Below are 24,318 nucleotides of genomic sequence, written 5' to 3' on the forward strand. Positions count from 1 at the left end.
TTCATGGTCGAGATAGCCATATCTTCATTGAGGTCCTAGACCTTAAGTATGGCGGTATTGAAATGCACCACGAAGCTTCTCAGAGTCTCTCCTTTATTCTGCTTAATGGAGAAGAGACCATCGGATGTTCGCGGTATCTTCCTATTGGTGTTGAAGTGGGCCACGAATGAGTGCTCTAGCTGCTTGAAAAAATGGATACTTTCTGACTGGAGCTCGGAATATCAGACTCGAGCAGCTTTTCAAATGGTAGCTGGAAAGTCTAGGTATAAGAGGGCATCGTTTGCCCTCTAAATCATCATGAGAGCTTTATAGCTCTTCAAGTGATCGACGGAGTCGATGAAGCCGTCATAAAGCTCCATTTGTGGTATTTTGAACCGACTCAGGATTGGCTCGTCCAAGATACGCTGAGAAAAAGGTGGACAAGTGTGGATGCCAAGATCGTTGAAGGACCTTCGACCACATCCATCTGGAGTTGGACAAATCGGCGGTCAATTTCTTTGAATTTACACTCATAGTCGTTAAACTGTCGTTGTTGGAAAAAAGCAAGGATAGAATCTCTTGAAGAGTTTGAGGATGGAGAAGTCGAAGGTGAGCACAATCTTTTTTCCTTCTTAGTACTGTGGCGATGGGAAGGGAAAAAAGACCGTCGGTGATGATGGACGGCACGATGCGAGTGTTGGAAAGGTGCTAGGTCAACATTATGGGAATGTTGAGTTGGTTGTCATTTCAGTAATGGAGATAGAGATCGTCGAGGGGCACAATGACTGTGCCTAGATGGCACTGTACGCACTATCGACTCCTCAACCACTAGTTACTGTTACTGCTGCATTTATTATTGTTGGAGGTTGTGTACTGTCTCTGTTAGTATTTTCATCTGCTATATCAAAGCAGCGAGTTGGGCATCCGTAGTAACGACTGGACGTGAAGAACTGGACCTGCCATTGGAGATGGAGGTGGGAGGTCTTTTCGACAGGAAGACTGTCTAACGAAGTCGGTATAATTATTTTGAACTCTTATTTTTGTCATAACTGGATTCTTTCCCCCTACCTGGTGCATCAATTTGTTGCGGTCAATCTCTGATTGCACCTGTCGTCGGTGAAGAGCTACTTACAAAAAAAAAGTCTACTGATCAAAATTATGTCCGGCAAGGACCTTCCGATGCTTAAGTTAATGGAGAGTCGTCGAACAGAAAATTGAATGTAAAGTATGGTAGAGTATTAGTCCAGAAGTATCTTACTATCGCTATTTCTTTACCTTCCTTTTATAAACAAACTATGGTAACCGTCTATAATGGCTAAGTACGTAGATCCCGTTTATTCCGACACCATGTGATCATGGAGTGGAAGGTTAGCACCCATTAATGATCGTGTATGTAGCCGTTACGCATCTTTTACGTCGATAGTTTATCTGATATACCGACTATATGTCGGTGATTTGAGTGTGCTGACTGTATGTCGGTAATTTTGACATCGCCGTCAGAAAAATCGATTAGGAGTTGCCTACAGTCAATCGATTTACTGATTGATAGTCAGTAGTCATGTCCATTGGGCCGATTGAAAGTCGGATGATAGATCGTAGGTGTTGTAGTCGAATCGAAACTCATTCAATAATTTCATTTTGATGGCCCATCGTCAGTTGCCGACATATATGCGGTTGATCGACTGTGAATCGAAGGGAGCAGGTTTGATTATCTCAACAGCTTATTAAACCGTATTAAGTAAAAAATCTTTCATTAGCACTGTCTCTACATATATATCCTACATAGGTCATTAGATTATGTTAATATTTTATTCATTTCTATCGCATTTTATGCTGATTGACCATGATCTTCTTTATTGTAATATGCTTGTCATGAAGGAGCTCCCTTCGACACATAATCAACACACTAGTTATATAAAATTGTCACATAATATCAATATCTAGGATTACCATTGCCACCCATCATTTTCAAGGTTATATGCTTATATATATATATATATATATATAGTGTTGTTAGTTATCAATGATAAAGGGAAATATTACAATAACTTGTCGGAAAGGATATCATTCAACCAATATTTGAATCCCTTTTAGTAAAACCTATTGAAATAAAAGTAGCATGAACAACATTATTGGCTATTGATTGAGGTTAAACATTAGTAGATCTTATCTATTTCTAAATAACAATAAGTCCATTGAGCAAAGTAAATATTCTCCTTCGATGACATAAATCAAGTCGTTTCTCACCGTGTAATGTTCAACTAATTGCTACATCTCTTAAAATTTAGCTTCAAACTTATTATCCTAAGTTTAAAAAAAAAAATACCATTTTATATTTTATATGAGATTTCAAATTCCTTTCTGCATATCTAATTGCATCAATATCAATTGTACATAAATCACATCATTATAATATGGCCCACCCTTCCCTCAATTAAGATCAAAACTCATTAAAGATGCCTACTTATTAATTGATATGGACCTAGATGTTAGATGCGGACCTCACCAATTGCTCAAAGGCAATTTTGCAAATATCCAAAATCTTGATCCAAAAAAAATACTCCTCTACTCTCTTCACGACCCCAAACCCTCTCCAACCCTCTTGCTCCCCAACCTTCTCCCCACCCCTCCATAGCAGTGAACTCTCCTCTTTAGTGCCTCACTCTCTTCCTTTATTTCCATCTCCTCTTCCTCTCTCTCTCTCATTCCTCTTTTTTTTTTGCTCCTAATCACTCCTCTTTCACAACTCCTCTTCCAATTCTCTCTCCTACGCCTCCTCTTCTTCCTCTTCTCTTTCATCTCCTTCTCAGATCCAAAGAATATCTACAACTTCCTCGAGTATGGGCCGATGTCAGACTTCAACTTTAAGGGGGAGATCATCCTGAGCAGAGCTTGTTCAAGGTCAATTCCCATACTTTGTCACTACAAATGACATCCATGCAGCCATCTTCTTGATAGCAATCATCTTCTTGCTGATAGCACCTTGATGGGAGATCCTATGAGACTCAATTTCCTTAACTTCCTTTTGGAGTTCAATAATATAAGTTAATGGCACTGCCAAGAAGAGGAGCCTTCTATCCATCTTCGAGATATTTGGCACCATGGCTTTGAGAGCATAGAACCTCTGGTTGAGCTTCTCCCTCCTCTGGTGCTCGGCTTCAACATGATTGAGGGGTTTCTATCTCCCATTCATCGACTTCTGGCCCTTCTTTATTGACCTTTCGTCATTTATTACCCCAAATTGCTCTTCCCTGTATGAAGCCTCCACATCCCAATGCTCCAGCTCCAATGCATCTAATCAGGTAGCCAATGCCTTGGGAGTCTTCGAGGTTTCCTCACCATTGAAATAAATATGTCATGACTGTGATTATAATTGTGGTTGCTATTACTTCAAAGTTGAAGACTAATTTATCCACAGGTCCTCTCTCACTTCATTACTATGAAGAATTATGAGGATCCGTGCAAGCATGTATTTAGTTCTATATTGATTATTCACTAAGAAGATCTTAGATATTTATATAAGATCAAGGGATCCAAATAATATCTTCTGGCTAATTTTTTTGGGGTGAGATCTTAAGTTATTCCAAATAGTATCAGAGCCATTCCATTCCATCGCCTATGCGAGGTGGGGATACTGTAGCATAAGTTCATTGGGACTTACCACGGGTAATTATGGTGTTTGTGAATGTAAGTATGAATTTGAATCCTTAGTCCGGCAAGAGCGTCAAAATTAAACTGGAGGAGTATGTGAGAATTCATACAAGTATATATTTAGTCTCATATTAATTATTTACTGAGAAAATCTTAGATACTTATATAAGACCAAGGAACCTAAATGATACTTTCTAGTTAATCTTTTTGGATGAGATCCTGGATTGTTACAGAAACGAACCCCCTCGACAAGAGATCCACTTCACCACTATTAATTACCACAACAATATGATCGGACTTCTATTGGTAAGAATTCATAGTATGCTATGAGTTTACTCTAATTCAACTCATTAACAATACCATTTGAGACCAGCATTAACACTGGCACTGTCTGATGATGATGATGATTTCTGTTGGTCCTCTTTCTGTCATTTCCTCCTGTCATCCTCGGCTACCCATGCATTAACAACCACATAAGTATCTCTGATCTTGAGTAGATCCAAATTTGAAAAAGGTGGACTATATTGCAGTAGTGTACAAAATGCATGATTGATACCACTGCAATTGCCTCTTTGAAATCTAAATCAACTCCTCTAACCATTATACCCCGCAAACTATTCTCTTTCCATTTTTTTTTTTTTCTTGGCTAAATCTCTCTCCAACCTTTAAACAAATCTATCTTTACAAAGCTGGAAGCTATCGAATCGTCCTCCAAGCCAGCGACGTCTAAACAAATCTCAGCCTTACACGTGTAACGTGCGCTGAACCAGAGCTCCTTCGTACGACACTACGACTTGTAACGTAGTTTTTAGCGGGAAGGCTTATTAATTTTTAATCACGCACGTCAGAAATGCACAGAATCATCAGCGCCCAAACCATGATTTTAAATCCATCCGACGGCTGACATGACGTTTAAGATTTCTGACCACGTGATGTGACGCATGATTTAATATTATCCTTCACGGAAATTTATACGCACTCACATTGCTTTCGTTTGGAGAAAATGAGTTAAAAAAAAGGCGAAATTCTAAGATAGGATTGCCGAATCTGACGGCAAGAAAGCCGACACCGCGACGGCTATGAATTCCAGCCACACGATTCGTCTGCGAAACATCGTCCGTCGGATCCCTCGTCGGCGTAATCCAACCGTCCAATATTAGAATTTGATTTGAAAAGTAGTGAGGGGGAGAGAGAGAGAAAGAAAGAGGCCATTCGCTTCGTCCCCTCCTCCCCTTCTCTAACTCAAAATTTTCCCGCAGCGCAAGAAACAATCCCATCTTTCCCGTCTCCGCCGCTTCCTTCGTCGGATCTCCGTTGCTCGATTCCCCGCTGCTGGCCAGGATCCCGGCGCCGCCCGCCGCCATCTATCCCCCACCCTTTCCGGCGATTCCTAACTGTGACGGGATCAATTTGAGGGTGCTTTAATTCTCCGGAATCTTTGCCGGAAAAGGAGAGTTTGGTTGTTTCCCTCGGGAGTGGAAACTCGTGAGAAATTTTCTGGTATGTGGGATTGGTTTTTGGTTTTTGAATCTCGGATTTGACGGCTCCGATGGAGCAAGGCATTCGACCTCCTGCAACGGCGCCGCCCGATTTCCCACCGAAGAAGCTCGTCCGGCAGCTTGATTTCACGACGGCGTATGGTGGAGCTTCTCCCGCGGTGGCGGCGGCAGCAGCAGCGGTGTCGAAGGCCCTTGAGAAGCCGTCACAGCAGCAGCAGCAGCAACCGCAGTCGCTGCCGCCATCACCACTGCCCATCTCGCGCCCTTCGTTTCCGATAGCTGTGTGAGTGTCTCTCTTTAGTTTTTGTCTAATTTTCAAATCTTTTTGGGGTGATATTTTTTTTCTCCAAATCTTAGTTTTTCTATTTTTGGGATATCTTCGGTTTTCTTCTCAGGTTTTAAATGCTTCCCGTTTCTCTTTTGTGAGCGACGATTCACGGCATGATTACTTTTGCTTTTGATTATTCCTCTTCAAAAAAAAAAAAAAAAGTTTGCTTTGATTATTTTTCCCCTCCCTATCATGAAAGATTCCTTCTTTCTCTCATTTTCCTTTTTTGATTTTTGAATCCAATTTGAATTTTTGATTGGCCAACAAGGAGTTATTTCGTTTCCTGATTTTCCTCATCTTCATTTAGCTAATGAATTGAAAGCCCTCGGTTTTTTAGGAAAGAATGCCCAATTTTTGAAATTTAGGATTCTCGAGATAGTATTTGTCTATTTGACACTGGTTTTGTAGATGCGTTTGAGAAGTTGCTTTAGAGTTTCATATTATGTGACCAAAGGAATTCTTTGTTATGGAGCGAGCATTTATATAAACGATACTATCACTACATTTGGCTTGATTTTTAATTGTTCATGATAAAAGTTTTTTTTCTTTCCCCCCTCGCACTCCGTTTTTTATCGAATCTAGTTGTTAACCTATCAAAAAGTGATGATCACTGGAAGGATTTGGTGTTAGATAATAAAATTTTTGGGGATCATTCAGGTTTATTGCTGTGCCATTGTGATGTATAAATGTTTGGAATGAGTAATTTTTGGAAGTCTATATGCTTCCTCAGTAATTTACATATCTGTTAGACATTTAGCTAGACAAGCTATGATTCCTTTTCAGAACCTTTGCTGGCAGTACCATCATAAACCCTTTATCTCTTCAGGAAGCCAGAGTCTCCCAAATCACGACCACGGCCATTATATGAAGCAAAAGATGGTACCCCTACAAGAAAGAAGAACTGCAACTGCAAACACTCAAAATGTTTGAAGCTGTAGGTCAATTTTATTTTATTTTACTTTTGGGATTGGTGGTGTGTGCTCTTTTCAGATACGATCTGGTTACTTTGATGCATTATGCTGTCGATGCTAACTTGATTGATTTGCTCATGCATGACTTTGTTAACATGATTATGTCACAACTATCGGTAGATGACATAATAAAAATATTATCCACATCAGTTATAGATCTTGAGGATTTATAGCTGATCTAGGTGTTTTTAAGTAGCAATTTCTGTTTTCTGTGATAATGCACTGTTTGGCTGGATCTTATCTTACTAAATGGAGATGGTTCTTTGATAGCAAATGATAATAGTATTAACAAATGTAGGTACAATTTTCCCTTATGCATGAAAATATTTACCTTTATTCCTTGTAACTTATGATGAGTCTATAATTTTCATTACAGTGAAAGTATCATAACTCCAACATAATATTAATTCTATCATACTGTGGAAAGATTTTGCAACACAAGAAAACTGATATTTGCATCCTGAGAAAACTAGATACAAGTGAGAGAGGTCTAGATGGATCAAGCAAGCATCTCTCAAGTGAATGGATAAAGAGAAGTTGGGAAGGCAGGCTCTGTTGAGAGAGAAGGAAGGAGATAATGGAAATACATGAGATAAGCTTATCCTTGCACTGAGATTGGCTAAAAATGAAATGAGAAAGAGACTTCTTAATGAGCTGTGACTCAAGGTGGATACTTCTTGCATGGAATCCATTAAAATCAAGGAAGTCAGCTCCAGCTCATCCCTGTTAGAGGCTTGTAGTAGGTGCCATGATTCTGGGAATGAATGTTAAAAGCGCTTGTGTTGTAAATATCCATCTCCATATTGAACCACATGCAAGTCAGTTATTGTGTTTTTAGTCCAAACCTACACGATCTAGACACAGAGCAAAAACAGGCAGGTGAGTTGTCTGTCTTTGGTTGTATGAAATTATTTAAATGCAAAATATTCTTTCTCTAGAGCACCGAGTGATAGTGCATTCCTAAAATTGCTGCAAATGAAAGACTTCTTTCATGTATAAAAGTACCCTTTCTTGCTAGCCAAGGATTAGGTAATATTTGGATTTCCCTGGTGTCCCATGCAGGAACTTACCTTAAACACCTAAAAAAAAATATGGGTTTTAGACTCTTAACTCAACTTTTGGTTAAAATAAGAATTACTGTCCAACACTAAAACAAGGCAAGTTAGGATTTTAAATTATTACCATAGTCAGCCCTAGAGCTTCTTCTAGGACCAGCCACTTGTTTCCTGCATGACCCTGACCCTCTTTTCTCCCTTGGACTCTTTGATGTTGCTGATTATGTGGGAATGATTTCTGAAGTGATCTGCTGGCCTTGTTGACTGCGAATTTTACCTTGTGCTACTAAACAGTGGCCAACTACTCAAATCACCAATAATCTCCTATTTTGAAGCCTTTTGTGGGCTGGAAAAAGACATGCATAAGGACCAATAATTTGAAAATGACAAGGGCAACAACTGAGACCGACATGAAGGCTTATGCTCCTTGCTAGACAATGCTTGTTCTTTGGGGTCCCTTCACACTTCCACCCGTGCATTAACATGTTATGGTGGCTAATATTCTTTTCTAAATTATGACAAGTGTATTGGTGAAACTGTTAGACCAACCACTTCAGGGGTACATAAAATTCATGCTGTGAATGAATATATGCTATGACAATAAAATAGTCTGTTCCCTTTTCAGTTAATGTCTGCTTAATAATTGCCTGCAGTTTGAATCAGACACCTGCTCTGGCCACCTTCAGTGTTCCATGACTCTATAATCTTCCCATGTGTCAATTGTCTTTCTGCATGCATCAGTTAGTAAGTTTCAAGCTTTTGTGAGTATGACACAGAAGCAATCCTATACTGGTCATTAATTAGACCCATTAATGAAACTCAAGTCATATTGTGATGTCCTATATGACAATTAGTTTGTATGTACATAAACTTTGCATGTGTGACATGTGCATGCCTATTTATATTGTTATTGCTTGTTTGTTGGTTTTGCATCTAGATTGTTGCTAATTTAGTTATGCATAACTCTATATTTGGTTGGGATCATGAAAAGATGGATAAATGGGGTTAGAAGGATGGATGGTCTTCATCCACTGTTTGGTTCAAAAAGTTATAGAAAAAATGAATAAAAAAGAAAGATTGCCTATCTACCTTGCCCCACCAATTTGTATCCTCCCAAATTGGGAGGATGCACGGAAGAATGGATAGAGGGGTGGATTTCTACATTGACAAAATTATCCCTCATTAATTTTTTTGATAAAATTATAATACTTCTTCACTTTTTTATTCATATTATTTATATATATTTTTATTTTATATATACTATTAGTCATATACTATTAAATTTTATGACTAGTTATTTTTATTTTAGTACATAATTTTCATAATTATAATTAAATAATTAAAATTATCTTTTATTTTTTTATTTATATTTACTATTTTTAATTAACTTTTCGTATAATATTAATTAACTATTTAAATTAAATTATAAATTAATTACTTATTTATATAATTAATATATATAATTGATTCGTTAATAATTAATTTATAAAATCACTTATGAAATTAAATTAAAATTAAATAAAATATTTATATAATTTTTATATAATTATAAATTATAAAGATTATAGGTTTATACCTTGTTTACTTTTTTAGTATAAATAAATGTTATAAATCGATAATAATAATATTTTTTATCAAAAATTAGTTTAGTAAAATATTATATTAATATTATCTATTCTTCCTTTCATTCTTTCTATATTAAATAGATGAGAGAATCATTTCTATCCATCCTTCCATATTTCATCAAATATATAAGAGGATAGATGGATGTTCCATCCATCCTCACATCCATCCATCCTCTCCCTCATCTATCCTTCTTTCTCAACCCATCCTTCCTCCAATCCATCCTCCATATCAAATAGAGGATAAATGTGCTGGTTAAGCCATGTTGAAGGTAGAAGCGGTGTGAGCTGTGCACCACAAGGCATCATGCCTCCTTTATTGTGAAATATAATCCTTAATCTTGAAAGAATTGGTATTTAGAGACAACAACCTGTGACAAATTCATATAGCGCTTATGTATGTGGCATGTTCATCCAATTATAGTCAAGGTAAAACTAAATTTGTACGCACAAATGTATACCTGTAAAATTCCAGTATTTTTCATCAACATGTTCTGTCTAGTGTTTCAGAAACACTTGGGACGATTGAAAAATATGATTCTTGGGGATGTGATGGTTGTTGGGTTCACATATAAGCTGTAGTTGTATTGTGATGAGTTTTTGAGCCAAAAAACATGGGTTCATCTTTCGTGAAGTTTGTTTTGTTATATTGATATAAAGGTAGAGAAAAGAAGAAACTACTCCAAGTTTGTTTCATCAATAATAGAATTCTCATAAATTTCAAATATGTACATTAAAAAGTGCAAAATGTCTTGCTTTTCTGCATGCCCATTAACAATTGATAAAAAATTTAACTTAAATGAATGTCCCGCTTAAGCAGCAATAATTGGGAAGGAAAAAACAAAAAAAAATTGTTGTTTCCTGCTGGATGCTTAATGCAGACTGCTCAACAGTGCTTATAGCAGAATAAAAACATCGGCGATTTACAAGCTTGTTGCTAGCTGATGGATTTTATGTAGATCCTGAACTAGGAAAAGGCAGTGCTATGGACTGAAGACAGTGGCTTCAATAATAACAAAATATTAACATTTTGTTGCTTTCTCGTACTTCAACAATTTATGTGAGATTTCAATAAATGAATCTGAAAAGGTCAAGGTGTGATAACTTTATCGACTTCATCTTCAGGCTATCTTACATTGCGGTGCTAATAATTTAGCCTTTTGTACTGTAGAATTTGCTGGTATCAATGCAATGATATTTTGTCATCTCCTTTCGTTTTCCTCCTCCATTATTTGATATTAATTCTCATTTTGCATCGGCAGGTACTGTGAGTGTTTTGCATCTGGGGTGTACTGTGATGGGTGCAATTGTACAAACTGTTGCAACAATGTTGAGAATGAAAGTGCCAGGCATGAGGCTGTTGAAGCTACTCTAGAACGCAACCCCAATGCTTTTAGGCCTAAGATTGGCAGCAGTCCGCACGCAGTCCGAGATAGTAGGGTGTGCATTTTTTATCCAATGGAATATAATATGTTTCCTTAATGGCCTAATTCACAAAACAGACAGGTGCATGTATGTGCATACACATACATATGCATCCATGCAAGCATGCTGTCATGAATGCATATATTATATAAAAATCTTTGCTGTTTCAAATCTTTGAGCACTAAAAGTTTGATACATACATTGACAGTCTACCAGTTACTGCTTTTCAAAGTAGCATGTTACCTTATGAATGCTCTTTGATGCTATATTTGTTATACTTCGCCAATTTTGTTATCATTTTCTTCATAAAAACTGACAAACCATATGGGCTGACTTTTTTTTTTTTTAACTTGAAGTGAAACTGAGTAAATACTTAACCCAAGTGCTGTCGTCTGTCTTTTTAAAGCTTTTGACTCTGTGAGGTGAATATATTTATGACAGTCATGTCACAGCACTTTTAACTTTTTATACATTACATATTGAAATTAATGCATCCTGAGTCTATGTTGGGTTGTAAATTTGCGAGTATTTTATTGCTGCACTTCCAGTAGATTTTGTAGTGGTTATATTGATGAAGTAGGAAATGATCCCTTGCCTCTGATGAGGGAAGAAAACAGGACTCACGTTGTTGAGTGGCTTTTATTTTCTCCAAATCCAGTTTTTTCATGTTGTCAAAAAAAGTACTGCTGTTGATTTCCAATTTTAATTTTTCCTGCTTTGAAATATTTGCTGTAAATTGATCGATGAGTTTATTCAGCTATGGTTGAATGTTGTCATCATTTGCATTGGATGGAAAACACTACATTAGTCTACATGTGTTCAATGGATGATTTAGTCGAGATTTTCTTGTCTCTTGAAATGATTGATTTGTTTACTCTGCACCGCTTTTGGCATCAAACATTGTTACATTGTACACAATGATTTCTCATGTCGGTCGGCATTCCACATCAAAGATCTTTCCATGGTATTTTGTGTTGTCTTAATGTTAGATTTATTTATTTTTCTTTGAGATGTCTATGCTTTGCCTGGATCTGGAGCCATGTTGATATGTCTTGTAATCCAGAACTATTTTGCATATCTTGTGGTCAAACAGACTGCCACATGTTCTAGTTCCGTCAGTGTTCATTCCTGCTTGGGTGCAATTAACAATGTAGTTTTCTTCTGGTTTTAGATTAGTTACATGCCACCCATAAAGGATTATTATTTATGACCAAAAAAAATAAAGGATTATTATTAAAAAGGATAAAGGGTTTAATGTGTTATATTTTATCTTACTATATTTTCAAAGGGAGAAGATTTGTGTGACATGGGAAGAAATTATGCCGTTGGTGCCTCTTTTTGGGAGCAACATTAGGATGTGTAATGTTCTCATGGAGAAGGAAACAACATGGTAATTCCACTCTTCTACTCATGGGAACCTTTAACTTAGGACAATATTGAAACTGGTGGACGTGTCTGATTTATATGGGAAATGATACGTTTTTGTGGTTGTGATTAGCTTTCTGCCTGTAAAAGTGACTTTTCAAGGGAAATGTGATTAAAACCCTTATCCACCTTTGCTTGGCTTTTGTTGGGTCATGGAAATGGATGGATGCCCACTTGAAAATTTATGGATGTATATTGTTCATTAGTATTCCTCACTTATTCTTCTGATTTCTGTGATCAATTCTGGGTGAGAGCTGGAAGCTCAACTTACAATTTACTTTATTTAGGAATATGAAATCATTACAATTTGGAGGAATACTAATGACACTGAGTGGAATCCTCATAACGCAATCCAAGCCAAACCCCATTCTATTACATGGATATAATATAGACACACTAGCACATTTTTGTTTTGTCTTATTTCATAGACCCCGTGTGGAAAGTTCACTATGATTTAAGGTTGCATTTTCTTGCTTCTTTTCTAGCCTTCTTTGAGTTCTTTCTGTAGTTGTACTCTGCTACTGCTTCCATTTTTTCCAGAATAAGGCTTTAACTGCTGCTGCTGTTGTCATTTTTTTTTTAAAACTGCTGCTGCTGTTGTCATTGCTGTTATCTAAATTGACTCTATTTGCTCGTGCATTCAAATTTCAAGGAATGTTATACATAATATATCTATGCATGCAAGTGGGACACAGACACATGTATACATACGTATACATACATACAAATATTTATAAGCATATGTATGTTTGTAGATATATAATTGCATTGCATGCAAATGCAGGGTGGGTGCACAGCATGTGAGTAATACCAGAGGGCATATTGGTTTTTTTGAAAAACTATGTACCAGGTACTGACCCATAGTATAGATTGCTTCGCATACCGACTGCTCGTACCGTCCCATTCCCGCTGTTTTTAAAACCTTACACAAACCATTATGCGGAGCCTAAAATGCCTATAAATACATCCGTTTGAGGCCCCTTAGTCTCCTTGTACATCCATCAGAATGCCCCAAATTCAAACATTGCATTGTGCCATTAAAATTATATATCTGGGATCCTTGATGCATTAGCAATGATTTCTCCAATAATATGATTTTTTTTTTTTACATATTATTTTTTTAATGGGCATTCTGTAAGTTTGGGAGAGAAGATACAATGCTTATAATTCCATTTTTCAGCCCCTAACTTTGTAGATAGTAGTTGGTGTGTCCTCTATTTACACCTGTGTGAATTATATTCTCTATCATAATAATGCAGATTTTTCTCAGCTCTGGAAATATCCGAAGCTTTTTATTTGAGTTATGCTCTCTGGGTGTGTTCATATTCCATGAATTATTTCTGAATATAGTGATTCTTCACTGACCTCTTCAACTAAAAGAGAAACTGCCAGTAAAGTTTCATCCTTTCTATTTTTACATATTCATGTGTTCCTCAGAAATATAGTTTTGTTCCATGCTCATCATTTATGTAGAGCATACTTGGATGATATCTTACATTTATAAATTTTTGCAGATAACTTCCACTGTTGTTTCTATTTCAATATCAAATCAAGTTTTTTAAAAGTGGCACCAAAATGTTGATGGCTAAGGAACTAAAAATCACATATGCTGGTGCATATTCTGGTGCATATGCAATTGGTGTTAAAGAAATACTAAAAATAAATAATTTCATGAATAGATAAACTAAGTGAAAAATTAGAAATAAATAAATAAATATTAAAATAATCAAAACAATATATGTACACTTCACCACTTATTCGAGGGCCTTAAACATGTTAACCCATATAAAGAGTAATAATAAGATCTTCCTTCTTCAAGTGCTTAAATTTCAGATGTGCTAATGCTGTGAACAAATCCATCAATTTTCAAATGAAGAGAAGAGTGAGGAGAAGAATATGTGGCCACTGGCCTAGGGCCTATGTCGCATATGCAGACTGCTGGAACCTACGCAAGCTCCTAACAATGCTTGAGGTCCATATATTCCCAATATAATGCAATTACTAGACCATATCTCCAATGTGGCTTCCGACCACATCTTTAAATCAATGACACACTTTGATTCTTCTTTTCATTTTGCTTGTATTGAGCTTGCTCCTAACTATTTTAACTACACATATGTATCACGTGACCAAAGTAGGATCATGGGATCGCTTGTACATCATATGCCAGTCAGTGACAAAAAGAAAGGTCATATGAAGTATGAACTCTACACAATACATATGCACAACTACACACCTTCAAGATGACCATATCAATAACCATAACCATGACTTATCCTAACTATTATTTTCTCCTAAAAAAGGGACTTTTCCTGTCTGTGGTTGGTTTTCTAGATACTCATTTGTCAAGCATTCCTCTGAAAGCTGCGTCTGTCATGCAAACTTTTCTAAATCCTTTGTCACTTTTGCATATAATAGCTTGACATTTTTTTTTATTCTTGGTCAACCTAACATTTTTTAACCTTGCTTGGGAGTCCCATCGTGTCACAAACTCTCAAGAAGATTAGGGAAAAAGGAAAAGGCATAGTTAGATTAAAATAGCATTAAAATGTGAAAATTACTATGCCTTTTGCTAGTAATGCAAACCAATTCTTTCTCGAAATGAAAGCCTATTTTATAGTTATACATAATGCAAGTTGTCATCATAAAAGATCTTTTTACATTAAAAGACCCACATTGGATAATTTTTGACTAAGCATTTCAGAATAATAAAAAAATTTAATCAAACAGTGCTGTTTGCTAATTTTTTAAAATTATTCATGTCAGCCTGCTACTAAGTTGAATTTGTTTTTTGTGCTAGGAGGAGATAGGTGACCTCCTATTGGTGGGGAAACACAACAAAGGATGCCATTGCAAGAAGTCAGGTTGCCTGAAGAAGTATTGTGAATGCTTCCAAGCCAACATTCTCTGTTCTGAAAATTGCAAATGTATGGACTGCAAGAACTATGAAGGGAGTGAAGAGAGGAGAGCTCTTTTCCATGGTGACCATGGAAATGCCCTGTACATGCAGCAAGCTGCCAATGCTGCCTTGAATGGGGCTATAGGACCCTCTGGATTTATTTCTCCTTCAGCATCAAGGAAGAGGAAAAACCAGGAGCTTCTTTTCAGCACATCAGCAAAGGATCAGCACAATCACAGGCTGGGACAGTTCCAACAGGTAATTCGGGCTTTTCACACTCTTATGAAGTGTCATATACATAGCAACTGGCTAATTTTTTAAATTTGTTAATTAGAGACATCCGCTTAAGAAATAACGGATGAAAACCTTACATTTCTCCTTTATGTAATCTTCCACCCCCTTCTCTGGATATTTGCGAACAAGATGATTTGGCATGTAAAATATCTAAAACTACTTTGCCTTTATAGTGGCCACCCTGATTAAAGAAATTATAGTAACCCAAATTACAACCACCACATTATCTGTGCTGGGTTATATGTTTAAACTAACTTGGAAATAATGAAGAATGCGAATTCTTATTGATTCCACCAAATTCCTCTGTTTATCAGGTTAGTCATCTCAAGACTTCGGTACCTGCTACTTCTTTTCCTTCCATTCCCGCAGCCCGTTCTATCAACCCCGTTCCATTAGGATCTTCTAAAGTCACTTACAGGTAAGGATTTGGTTCTCTACTCTCTGATCTATGTTGAAATTTTTGTTCTGGTATTCTTGTTTTTTGTAAGAATTAACTTGTGTTGTGCATCCTGAAGGTCTCTTTTAGCAGATATTGTCCACCCTGAGGATGCGAAGGAGCTGTGCACGCTTTTGGTGGTAGTATCAGGAGAGACTGCCAAAACATTTGCCGGTACAGCTGATAGTAGAATAGGAAACTTTCACTAACTGATGCATATCTATTTACTTAGAAAATTTCTTGATGACAATTGCATGTGTTGTTATATTTTATGCTGTTGAAGCAGTTATTAAGCCTTTCTGACTTGTCTCTAACGCCGCTTTCCAATGACCACTCACTTTATTATATCAACTCAAACAATACTTTGCTACCAATATCTTCAGAAACATGATAGAATAATGACGAGACTTGCAACACTTTTGGCTGTTTCCTTTCTTTCTCCTACGAGGAGATTAGCTTTATGTTTTATCTCTTCCTTGAAAACCTTTTCTTCGGCTCTTAAGAATGACCTTATGTTATTGATAAAATCCAAAAGTATCTTTTTTTTGTCGCTTAAAATTGCTTGAAAAATTTTTCATAGCAATTCTACTTCTTTCCTGGTGCGGATTCTGAAGGATAATAATTTCTTATAATTATCTTTAATTTGGATGGCTGACTAGAATTCTAGGTTATGCTCTTTCCAACATTTTCCTAAGCAGTTAATGTTCTTCACTTAAACTTCAATGTATTTTCTGAACTCTTAATCTCTTGGTGATTTCTAGCAATTCTTGTGACTTGTCTGGTTGTTAATCCCATTGGTTACTTTTGAGAAATGGCATGTGGGAATCAGAAAGCTGCTTTGTGGATTGTTTTGACATTCTTGAGTACCTATCTCTTGTCAAGATAGGTTCATTGTCCTTTTACCAGATTTTTTTTCTTTTTTTTTGGCGGGGGTTGGGGTGGTGGAGGGGGGGGGGGTTAATTAAGGTTCAATACCAAAATTAGTTGCAGGGAATTTTGAATCAACTAGAACTTAGTTTTGTGTCTGACTAAAATTTTTCCCTAAAGCATTTTAGTTATATTTTGTTTGGTAATTTACCAAATTTTGCTTGATCAAAGTTGAGTTTTCCTAGGATATATTCTATCCTTACTCTCTAAATTGAATTTATTCCAGATAGAAGATCTCAGGAGAAGCTTGGAGAGAGGGAAGATCAAACAGAAAGCTCCCTTGCCTCATCAAACCATGACAGAGACGAGCATCACAAAGAGCCAGATGCACAGCAAACATCAGCTGATGAATGTTCAAGTGGAACTCATGTAGACAAAACAAGCATTGAAGAATCTGTGTCTGACTGTGCTGATGGCCAGAAAGGGAGCAGGCCTATGTCTCCTGGAACACTAGCACTGATGTGTGATGAGCAAGACACAATGTTTGAGGCATCTCTAAATGCTGGTATGCCTCCAAGGTTTCCCTACAACCAGAATATGTCAGAGGTCTATGCAGAGCAGGAGAGATGTGTGTTGACAGAGTTTCGAGACTGTCTCCATAGGCTTGTCAACTATGGAAGAATAAAAGGTAATGCAAGCTTCTCAAAATCAACTCCATGCATGCTGTTGGTAGAAATATTTACAAGTTGATTCTTTTCTCCTAATCTTTGTGCCACCTTGAGGATGAAAATAGCACATTTTGAAGTGATATCCACTTTGATCATCTTTGCTTCTTTTCTTGTTCTCTCGGTTTAGTTTCTAAGAATCTAATGATAGGTAGTGTTACTGCAAGGCTCAAAATCTGAGATGGAAAGATCGGATGAAGTCGAGCTGGAGGTCGGTCGCAGTCCAATCTAGAGCACTTTCAAAAAAATCTGCAAAACAAGTCAAAAATCAGTAGGGATCGTTCGGTTCTTGACCTTCCAATGCTTAAGTCAGTCTTGAGCTCGAGAACAAGTGGTGGAAAAGAGTAATAGAGCAAGAGAATTTGTGTAGAACTAGAAAGATTGGACTTTGTAGGGACTAGAGTCCTATGTTTAAGAACTGACAAAGTTTTCACTGGCAGAGTCTTACTCTAGTTTGAGCTTAAAACTTACCATCAGAAGATCCCTGGCCCTCTATTTATAGAGGAGCTGAAGAGGCCATTGGATGATGGTGAGACCGTTACAGAGTTTGTTAGGTCGTTAAAGGAGTTTGCTAGGCGGTTAGAGCCAACTATAAGTGCGCTAAAATATAGCTATCTATATTAGCTAGAAGTGAGGTCATACTTAGCTGTATCTGCCAGCTGTGTATGAGATAGTAGCCAGCTGTAGCTTTAGTTGTAGAGAGCTTAAATAAATTCCACAAGACAATTGTTATAAATAATATAGGAGTTGACATCGGTTATAGATCAATGCGCATGAGAAGAGATCGATCATTAACTTACTTGGAACCCCACTGTTTCAGATATACGTATTACCGATGTACCTTCCTGTAGATCAGTAAACTTTCGATCTCATTACTCACTTGTTAGCAAGTTAATTTACTGCAACTCTATACTTTGAGATTGGTAATTCAGTGATCTTATGTGATGATGCCACGTGGCATGAGGTCGGTTTAGTGTACCAATACTTTGCCTCTCATTTTCTATGTCTAAGATGGTAATTATCAGATTGGACATAGGAAGTAGAAATATCTATCAATTTTCGCCATCAGAAATAAATGCGTTGTACCTTGATAATATCAAAATTTATTATTTGGCTGAAAACGAAGAGACGTGCAGGCCTTTTTGAGAATGATTCACCAGATCTTTCTGCCATTATTACCTGAAAAGGTGTTTTTGAAAATATCAAATAGGTGTGTGCCACTTGTTAGCATCCGATTAATCCATCAGTCCGATCACGGATTAGTCCGATATGGCTAAATCTGATGAAGGTGCACCAAACCGTCTCTTGACAAAGCCGTTGGATTAATGCCAAATGTCATAGATCGGCAATAGGGTTAGTTAATCTGAACCGTTGATTTGCCTATAAAAGGCTTTTGACCCCAATAACTGTTCACTTCTATTATTTTCTTGCGGAGCTGCAGTCGGTTTCTCTTAAGAAGTCTTTTCGTATTCAATGGCCGTCGGAGATAACGAAGAGTTCGTCGGAGCTAGAGAAGAAAAGCTCTTTTCTCATCCCTGGGGAGTCTCATCAAGAGTTCTTTAAGTAGAAATCCCAACTTTTCCTTCTTATTCTCAAATTTGTTCTTAAACTTTTTATTTTCGTTCCTCTTCTTCTTTCAACTCTTTCCTCTCTCCTTTTATTTTCTTTTAGAAAACCTCTAGGAAAACATGTCTACTAGTGGTAATAAGGGGAAAGAGGTTGTGGATGACCCATGGATCCGATCAACCCAATCTTTATTAGATTTCGAGGTAGAAAATTTAGCTCGAAAAAACCCCAATGTCAAACTCGTGGGTGAGAGGAGTTCGGAACAGCGTGTAGAATCTCCTGTACGCGGTGTCTTTAGGGCTGGAAGTGGGCTCGGGCCATCAGGCTGGGCTGGATTCAGGCTCAGTCCGAAACCATTCAAGCCAGGCTCGGACCAAAAAAATAGGACCTATTTTACTTTCGGGTCGGGCTCGAGCCTCCTTGGGCTTGGCCCAGGCCCGAGCTCGAAGTTTGGCCCGATTATGAGCTCAAATTTAAGGGCTTCATTCCATCCTTCAATGATGCAATTTCCCTTTCGAAGTTCTGAGTTCCAATTTTTTTTGGTGCCCTGGACCCGTCCGACGTCCGCCGAGTATTGCTGTCCTCACTCCCGATCCTCCCTGCTCTCCCGTCGGCCGCCGGTCTCCACCGTCGCTCTCCTCCCAATCTTCAGCGACATTGGGCTCCCCTCTCCAATCTCCTGCAGGTGCTCTCCTTTCCACAGTTCCACCTCCATCGTGCCTGTTCTCCCTGGATCGCCGCTCCCTCAGGCCTCGACAATCGCTCCCAAGCCCCCATCTCCCTCCGATCGTTGCTCCCAAGCCCCCGTCTCCCTCCGACCGTCGCTCTCTCGAGCCTCGATTGTCGCTCCCAAGCCCCTGTCTCCCTCCGACCGCCGCTCCCAAGCTCCACTGCCTAGTGTACCTCGATCGCCTCTACCTCTCTCAAAGAGTCCGACAAGCTCTTCGACGATATCGACGAGGCCTACGGCCAGTCTCGACCGCAGTTGCTGTCGTCTGGCTCCTCACCGTCCATGCCCACGCCCTTGAGATGGGCATCATCTTCACCGAAATCGATAGCGCCACCCAGGCCAAGCTCGAGCTCCAGGAGCCAGCAGGTCGTCGTCGTCGTCGGAGACCTAGCGGGCATCGTCATCATCATCATGACTAGCCACCGGAATGGGTTAGGGTTTATAGGGCTTTAGATTTTTTTTAAAAATTTTTTTTAACAGAAAATCGGGAGATGTTGGCAGTGGGCTTTAGATTTTTTTTTAATTTTTTAAAAAAGAATCGGGACATGCTGGTCCAATCTGTTCGGGCTTGGGTCGGGCTCTTTTAAAAATTTTAGGGCCTGGGTCTTTTAAAAATTTTAGGGCCTAAGCCCGGTCGAAGCCCGATAAAAAATTTCAGTCTGGGCTCGGACTGGGGTCTGGCCTGATCCGGCCCGGCCCACTTCCAACCCTAGGTGTCTTGGATTATTTCGATCCAGAAATGGAAGAATCTGTTCTGATTGAAGAAAATCTAGTAAATCTTTGAAAAAAATACGACATACCTGATGAGTATGAAATGCTGGTGCTTGGTCTAGAAAGTTGGATTTCTGAACCTTCTGAAGGCTGCATAATTTTCTACGATGAAGCCCTCCGATCTGGATTTCGATTTTCACTGTACCTTCTTCTGCAATATTTTTGATTTTTATAAACTCCATCCCACTCAAGTGACCCCAAATGCCATAAGAATGATCATTGTGTTTATTATAATGTGTAGTTTCCAAGACTTAGGCCTTAGGATTTTCTTTTTTAGGTTGTTGGTTGTTTTGAAGAAGCATCCATATGAAAAAGGCTAGTGGTATTTTTCATCTCGGAAGAATTGTAAATTTGGATCTAGCCTTCCCTCCCTCCTTGGCTGGAATAGCCGTTTCTTTTTTGTCCGAGCTCCTATTCCATAGGGCTTTAGGTCTTCTTAGGATATCCCAGATACTAAATGAAACTCACTATAAAATTCTTTCCAGGGATGAGGAGGCTCATACAGCTTTGATTAGCATAGCAGTGCCTAAGCTGTCAAGACTTATTTCAGATCAGGCATTGTATGATGCTGGTATCAGCCTTTACTCTCCTCGGGATAAGACCGATGTCTTCTTTCTTTATCTTCCTTTCCTTTTTTTTTGCAACTTCTTACTTTTTCTCAATATATAACTTCTTTGTGTAGAAATGAGTTTGACCCGAAGAAAATAGTAGAAGTAAAGAAGAGGAAGGAACAAGTCCTCCTTCAGCTTGGGCTCTTTTCTGATCTTCTTTAGCCACTCCCTCCCCTACCACTTTGGAGAAAAGTGATCCTCCTCGAGTTTCACAAAGCAATCCTCCTTGGACTCCATCGGTCGAGCCTTCACCTCGCCAGTCAATCGATGCGAGGAAACAAAAAGAGAAAGACAATTTCCGTCCTGTGCCTCCTCCAAAAGAATCAAGCCATATCCCTATTTTTTCCGCTGTGGCCCTGTCGACTTTGGCTGAACGAGACAGTGTTCAGTAAATATCATTGCTAGAGCGACTTTGGCTTGGACGTGATCTCTTTACATCGGTATTGCTGAAGGTAGACCTAGAGGCACACTGTAAAAATAATTTAGAGCAGACCATAGATAATGATTTTGAGCACCTCATGCATGTAAGGTTCTCTCCTCTCTTCTCTTTCTTCTTTTTCTTTTTTTTTCTTTCTTTTTTTTCGGTATTTAACCGATCTAGGATTTCATGATATAGGTCGCTGTCGACCTATAAGTGATGTATGAGAATATGGCCTGGCTTGTTGAAAACAAGAGGGCCATGGATGAAAATATAAAGGTTGTCCAAGAGTAGAAAAGGATAGCCAAGGAGACAGCTGAAGAAAAGTCTCAGCTCGCAAAGAAAGAGTCCAAACTTGCAAAAGGACTCAAAGTTCAACTTCAAGAGAAGATGACTACGCTGAAGGAAAAGAATTAGAATCTTCTGGACCTTCAACGTAAAATAAATGAACAAGATATGCGTATCTTTGACCTGCATGAATGGGTCAAAAGAAATGAAGAGCTGGAGCTGAGGCTACAAGAAGCGATGAAGGCCGATGAGGTCCATAAGAAGAGTATAGAAACTCTTAAGAAGCAGGTCAAAACAGGAACAGAAAAAAGCGGTCAAGGCAGTAGAGGAACATAAGGCTTCCGAGGACTTCCAAGATGAGGTGGCCGAGAGTTCTGAAGGGACCTATGACTTTGGGTTCTATCAGTATCGGAACCTGAACAAAAAGCTATTTTCCGAAGTCGATCTCTCAAAAATGACTCCAAAAGTTGCCATAGAAATGGGCATTGAAGGGAAGCATGAACTATTTGCCAAAGCATCTGAAGAATTAGTCAATGTGGCAGATAAGGAGACTACCGAGATCACTATTGTGAAATCGATCACCATCGTGTCTCCAGCTGTGGCCATTGACACTAATGTCGAAACTATAGCCGTATGCACGCACACACACACGCAAACAAAAAAAAGGAAGGATAAGTGGAGTATGAACTTCAGTGGCCCACAATTCCCTTTTGATGTGATAATTATGCAAAGAGCATGTGAAGGTGTTGTATCTGAAACAGAATGAACTTTTTGTGTCCTGAAATTTTATACTTCTTTGCTACAAGAAATCAGGAACTAGCTTCAAATGATTAAAGGGTTCTTTTGGAATACCGAATAAAATGCTACTAGTCAGTTTGTCATGGTGAGTAGATACAAGGGGTCTGAAGGGGATCTTATCTTCCATTTTTTTTCTTTCTTTTCTTTCTGTTTCTTTCTCTTGTTTTTGTTTGTAAGAATCTAATAATAGGTGGACTGTACTCTCTCTATCTCACACTCAAAAAGAAGAAAAAGAAGATCGATGGAGTATGAGCTTCAGTTGCCCACAACGCCCTTTTGATGTTAATTTTTTAATTGAAAAAAAAATATATGTGAAAGTGCTGTATCTGAAACAGAATGAACTTTGTGTGACCTGACATTTTAAACTTATTTGCTACAAGAAATTAGGAGCCGCTTTCAAATGATTAGAGGATTCTTTCAGGATACTGAATAAAATGCTATTAGTCAGTCATGGTGAGTAGTTACAAGGGGATCTTATCTTCTATTTTTTTTCATAAGTGTTGGGAGAACTAACAGTAGCTTTTCTGTGTTACAGAAGCAAAGTACTCATCAATGGCCGTGCAATCCGAACCTTCCTCTCATCGGGAGTTGGCCATTAATGGTGTTGCTAGAGCCCCCCTATCGAGTTCTGTCGAGATGTCTCATACTCTCCAAGCCTTCTCAGCTAATTCCAATAAGCACACGCCTGTTGGGCGATCAAACACAGGGAATGGAGACATAAAGCCTAAGATTGAAAATTTGGAGATGTAGAAAGATAAGAATAAAAAATATAGCAATTTCCAAAGCACATTGCTACATCTTTATGTAATATTCTGATGGTGTGGGGATGCCTTTGGAAGGTTATACCAGAACTCGATCGATGATTTAGAATTGATCAAGTCCGGTAGCTCATTTTTTTTTCAGAACAAATTCATCAATGTAATTTACACACAGTTTATTCAGCTTGAGAGTGTTTGTGTCGCATATGGAATGACTGTTAATCACTGCATATTTATTTTTACTCAATGCACCCCATGTCCTTGCCCATGTGGCACACTAATTGGGGTCATTTAGCTTATGCCATGTGCAAGGTTTGACAGAGACTGAGTTCTATCCTTTCCATCTTTTCTCTTGCACACCATTTTTATGTTTTCATTGAACAATCTTGTTGGCAAAGCAACCAAAAAAAAAAAAAAAAGGTGATGTCTAACACCGCACCCCGCCGTGCGAACACCAAAAAACTTGTTCATATCTTAATTATATTTCATGATAAATTTCTCTGCAATTTTTTCATAGCAACGAAAAAAATCTTAACTTTTCTTTTATTTTCTTCTCTTCTCTTTTCTTTTCTTTCACTAATTTATGTTCCTTTTCTTTTCATTTTCTTGATAACTAAACAAAGCCTACCACATTGGCCTCTCGACAGTTGCTTTCAACCTGGCTTCAATCTGCCCCTTTATAATTTGGTTTGAGATTGGGTACTCCTGTACTCTTATTGGATAGCTTAAAAATCAATATGAACAGTTAGCTTTTTGAGAACAAATACAAAAATGATTTATTTTTCACTTTAAAATAGAAAATATGTCTTCTCCAATCCCTGCTGCCACCCTGAAGAAAAGTTTATTTAAAAGAGAGAAGCTGACCGATCACAACCAAGATAATGCATCAAATAAAAGTTTGGAGTGCCTGATTCGCAGAGGGAGTCATTTTCCTGTTTGGAAGAAGGAAAAGAAGTTCCAGTGGCCTGGAATCCGGACATCAGAAAAGGACCATCTGTAAAATTCTGAAGTTACAATAAAACCTGTTTCAGATAAAAGAAAATCCAGCAGTCGCTTAGGACCAATGCTTACTGTAGATTTCTAGAAGGGGTAACAATCAGCTTGTTATGAGATTAACCTACCTAGACTCGTAAATAGCAGAGTATTCTGTCTTGAAATATGTCTGGACTACATATGTTAGGTGATAAGCATGAAAACTATTT

The 24,318-nt window shown here is 38.1% G+C and overlaps 1 protein-coding gene across 2 annotated transcripts; it reads left to right on the forward strand.

The window, feature by feature from the left end:
- The first annotated feature begins 4,840 nt into the window (after window positions 1-4,840).
- On the forward strand, window positions 4,841-23,323 carry LOC105047368 (protein tesmin/TSO1-like CXC 5). 2 transcript variants are annotated; one of them, XM_010926282.4, is made up of 9 exons: window positions 4,841-5,412; window positions 6,284-6,391; window positions 10,368-10,545; window positions 14,756-15,112; window positions 15,463-15,566; window positions 15,664-15,758; window positions 16,738-17,139; window positions 22,739-22,811; window positions 22,894-23,030. In XM_010926282.4, exons 1-8 carry the CDS (start codon window positions 5,180-5,182, stop codon window positions 22,789-22,791), a joined length of 1,530 nt encoding a protein of 509 aa, XP_010924584.1. In that variant the 5' UTR covers window positions 4,841-5,179; the 3' UTR covers window positions 22,792-22,811; window positions 22,894-23,030. The 2 variants fall into 2 exon arrangements, with proteins under 2 accessions (XP_010924584.1, XP_010924583.1); XM_010926281.4 differs by lacking the exon at window positions 22,739-22,811 and having other exon boundaries at window positions 22,894-23,323.
- Window positions 23,324-24,318: the final 995 nt, after the last annotated feature.

The sequence above is a fragment of the Elaeis guineensis genome, chromosome 6 (genome assembly GCF_000442705.2).
Source record: "Elaeis guineensis isolate ETL-2024a chromosome 6, EG11, whole genome shotgun sequence".
In the NCBI taxonomy this organism is placed as follows: Eukaryota; Viridiplantae; Streptophyta; class Magnoliopsida; order Arecales; family Arecaceae; genus Elaeis; species Elaeis guineensis.